The sequence below is a fragment of the Vicia villosa genome, linkage group LG3, assembly GCF_029867415.1.
Source record: "Vicia villosa cultivar HV-30 ecotype Madison, WI linkage group LG3, Vvil1.0, whole genome shotgun sequence".
Lineage (NCBI taxonomy): Eukaryota > Viridiplantae > Streptophyta > Magnoliopsida > Fabales > Fabaceae > Vicia > Vicia villosa.
The window spans coordinates 209,229,879-209,233,368 of NC_081182.1; the positions used below are offsets into that span (position 1 = coordinate 209,229,879).

The following is a 3,490-nucleotide window of genomic DNA, read 5'->3' on the forward strand; positions in this document are numbered from 1 at the left end:
TAGTAATTCTTTTTCCGTTGTGGCATAGTTTACTTGTGCTTCGTTCAAAACCTTACTAGCATAGTGAATAGCGTGAAAAACTTTGGACCTTCTTTGACCCAAAACAGCCCCGACCGCGTAATCGCTAGCATCACACATAAGTTCAAAATCAATTTTCCAATTTGGTGCAACGATTACGGGTGAGGTGACCAACTTTTCTTTTAGCTCTTGAAAAGCATTTAAACATGATTCATCAAAGTTAAATGTCATACCTTTGTTGAGCAAGTTGCTCAATGGCTCGGCTATCTTTGAAAAGTCTTTAATGAACCTCCTATAGAAACCCGCATGACCAAGGAAGCTTCGTACTCCCTTGATGTTGACTGGAGGGGGCAGCCTCTCGATCACCTCTACTTTGGCCTTGTCAACTTCCAAGCCCCTTGATGAGATTTTATGACCAAGAACCACTCCCTCAGTAACCATGAAGTGGCATTTCTCCCAATTAAGCACAAGGTTGGTTTCCACACATCTTCCTAACACCACATCTAGATTCTTCAAGCATAGATCAAAAGAAGCACCATAAACGGAAAAATCGTCCATAAAAACTTCAATGCATTCCTCAATCAAGTCCGATAAAATAGCTTGCATACACCGTTGAAATGTTGCCGGTGCATTAAATAAACCGAATGGCATCCTTCGATAGGCAAAGACACCAAATGGGCATGTAAAAGCCGTTTTTTCATGATCCGCCGGGTTTACCGTGATTTGGTTATATCCCAAATAACCATCCAAGAAGCAATAAAAGTTTTTACCGGCCAATCTCTCTAGCATTTGATCCATAAATGGTAGTGGAAAATGATCTTTTCTTGTGGCTTGGTTCAACCGCCTATAGTCGATACACATTCTCCACCCGGTCACCGTTCTTGTAGGAATCAACTCGTTCTTATCATTTCGGATGACCGTCATCCCACCTTTCTTTGGTACCACTTGAACCAGACTCACCCATGCGCTATCGGAAATGGGATAAATCATCCCGGCTTCCAATAGTTTAATCATCTCTTTCCTAACCACTTCCTTCATAGACGGATTCAAACGCCTTTGTGGTTGTGCTACGGGCTTGAAATCATCCTCCATCATGATGTTGTGCATGCAATAGGCTGGGCTAATTCCCTTCAAATCGGACAACACCTAACCTAAAGCTCCCTCATTTCTCTTGAGCACCTCAATTAACCTATTTTCCTCCTTTGGTGATAGAGCACTACTAATTATCACCGGTTTGGTGAAATTTTCGCCAAGGAATACATACTTCAAATGAGTGGGCAGCAACTTTAATTCAACTTTGGTTTCTTCCACTTTCTTTTCCGCATCTAATTCCTCTATCTTTTCCTCCTTTTGGTCAATTTCTCCACACGATTCCAATCTTTCCAAAATAGCCTCTATTTCTTCTTCTTCTTCTTTGAAAGAATTGTTGTAATCACCTATGAGACATTTCTCTAATGGACTAGAGATATGAACATGATTGGCAATTCCCATGACTTCCTCTTCAATGACATCCATACGGAAAACATCGTGCTTTTCTTTGGGATGTTTCATTGCTTCGAAGAGATTAAAAGTGACTTCCTCATCTTGCACCCTCACTTTCATGAGTCCGTCATCAATGTCTATCATCATCCGGGATGTTTTCATAAATGGCCTTCCAAGAATCAACGGAACATCCCTATCTTCCTCCATATCTACCACCACAAAATCTACCGGAAACAAAAATTTGTCCACTTTTACCAATATGTCTTGAGCAACTCCATAAGGTGAGGTTGTGGACTTATCGGCTAGTTGTAATGTCATTCGGGTAGACTTCATTTCAATATTCCCCAATCTCTTTATGATAGACAAAGGAATGAGATTAATGCAAGAACCCAAATCAATTAGACCATTGCCGATGTAAGTACCTCCAATGGTGACCGGTAAGATGACACGTCTCGGATCAGTTTCTTTTCTTGGAAGAGTTCTTTGAATGATAGCACTACATTGAGCATCAAGCATAATAGTTTCATTGTCCGGATATCGTTTCTTTTTGGTGAGAATGTCCTTCAAGAATTTTGCATATTTTGGCATGTGTTCTAATGCTTCGGAGAATGGAATATTTATTTGAAGTTGCTTAAATATATCCATGAACCTAGCATAATGTCTTGCATTCTCCTTCCTTGATGGTGCATGTGGGTAGGGTAGGTTTTGAACGGGATTCGTACCCACTCCTTTTCCTTCTCTTTTATTCTTCTTCACATTTTTCTCTTTTTCGGCTACTTCCTCCCCTTCTTTTTCTTTTTCTTTTTCCACCACTATCTCATCCTCCTCATCTTCAACAACAACAAATCCATCATCCCCCACTACTATTTCATTCCTCTCCCCATTACTCACCTCCTTGCCACTCCTTGTAATAATTGCCTTGCAATACTCCTTTGGGTTAGGTTGAGTGTTTGCGGAAAAAGAAGGCCCCGTTTGTTGTTCGGCCAATTGTTTTGCAAGCTGCCCCACTTGATTTTCTAAGTTCTTTATGGCAGCCACATTAGTCTTTTGGTTCTCCATGGAAACTTGCATGAATTGGTTGAGAGTATCTTCCAATTTTGAGCTTCCGCCTTGAGGTTGTTGACCTTGACCTTGTGGATTTGGACTTTGGTACGGACTTTGATGTTGATTGTTGAATCTTGAAGGTTGAAATCCTTGGTTATTCCTTTGATAACCTTGATGTTGGTACGGAGGTTTCCTTTGATAGCCTTGATGTTGGTTGTTCACATAATTAACTTCCTCTCCTTCGGGTGGTGGACAAAAGCCGGTAGGGTGGTCACCTTTGCAAAGTTCACAACTTGCTACTTGAGAAGTCATTTGAATTCCATGAATTTCCTTCATTTGTTGTGGGAGCTTTTACATTTGCTTGATGAGTAACTCAACTTGTTGAGAAAGAATTTTGTTTTGAGCGAGGATAGCATCATTGGTGTTTAATTCAAGAACACCCGGCTTCCTTTGTGATGGACTCCTATCATGTTGAGTTTGGAGATCATTGAGTGCCATACGATCAATTATCATTGTTGCATCCTCCGCGCTTTTTGACATTAAAGATCCACCCGCGGTAGCATCCAAAAGTGTCTTGTGCACCGGTTGAAGCCCATTGCGGAAGATGTGAATTTGTGTGAGATTATCAAAACCATGACCCTTGCATTTTCTAAGCATGGATTTGAATCTTTCCCAAGCCTCATTTAAGGATTCGTTGCCTCCTTGAGTGAAAACCGCAATTCCCATTTTGGCTTCCATGAATCGGGATTGAGGAAAAAATCTCTCTAAAAATTTCTCTTCTAATAGATTCCAATCCGTCATCACGTTTGGTGGTTGATCAAGATATCATTCCTTGGATTTTCCCACCAATGAATGTGGAAATAGCCTCTTGAACAATGATTCTTCATTTGCCGCATCAACTCCCATTGAACCCGCAATCTCATAAAATTTGGTGAGATGTGCGAAA

General features: G+C 40.8%; 1 protein-coding gene across 1 annotated transcript; it reads right to left on the reverse strand.

Moving 5' to 3' along the window:
• Positions 1-1,164: 1,164 nt before the first annotated feature.
• On the reverse strand, positions 1,165-2,856 carry LOC131659852 (uncharacterized). Its single transcript, XM_058928975.1, has one exon. The coding sequence runs from the start codon at positions 2,854-2,856 to the stop codon at positions 1,165-1,167; it is 1,692 nt and encodes a 563-aa protein (XP_058784958.1).
• Between the last annotated feature and the right edge of the window lie 634 nt (positions 2,857-3,490).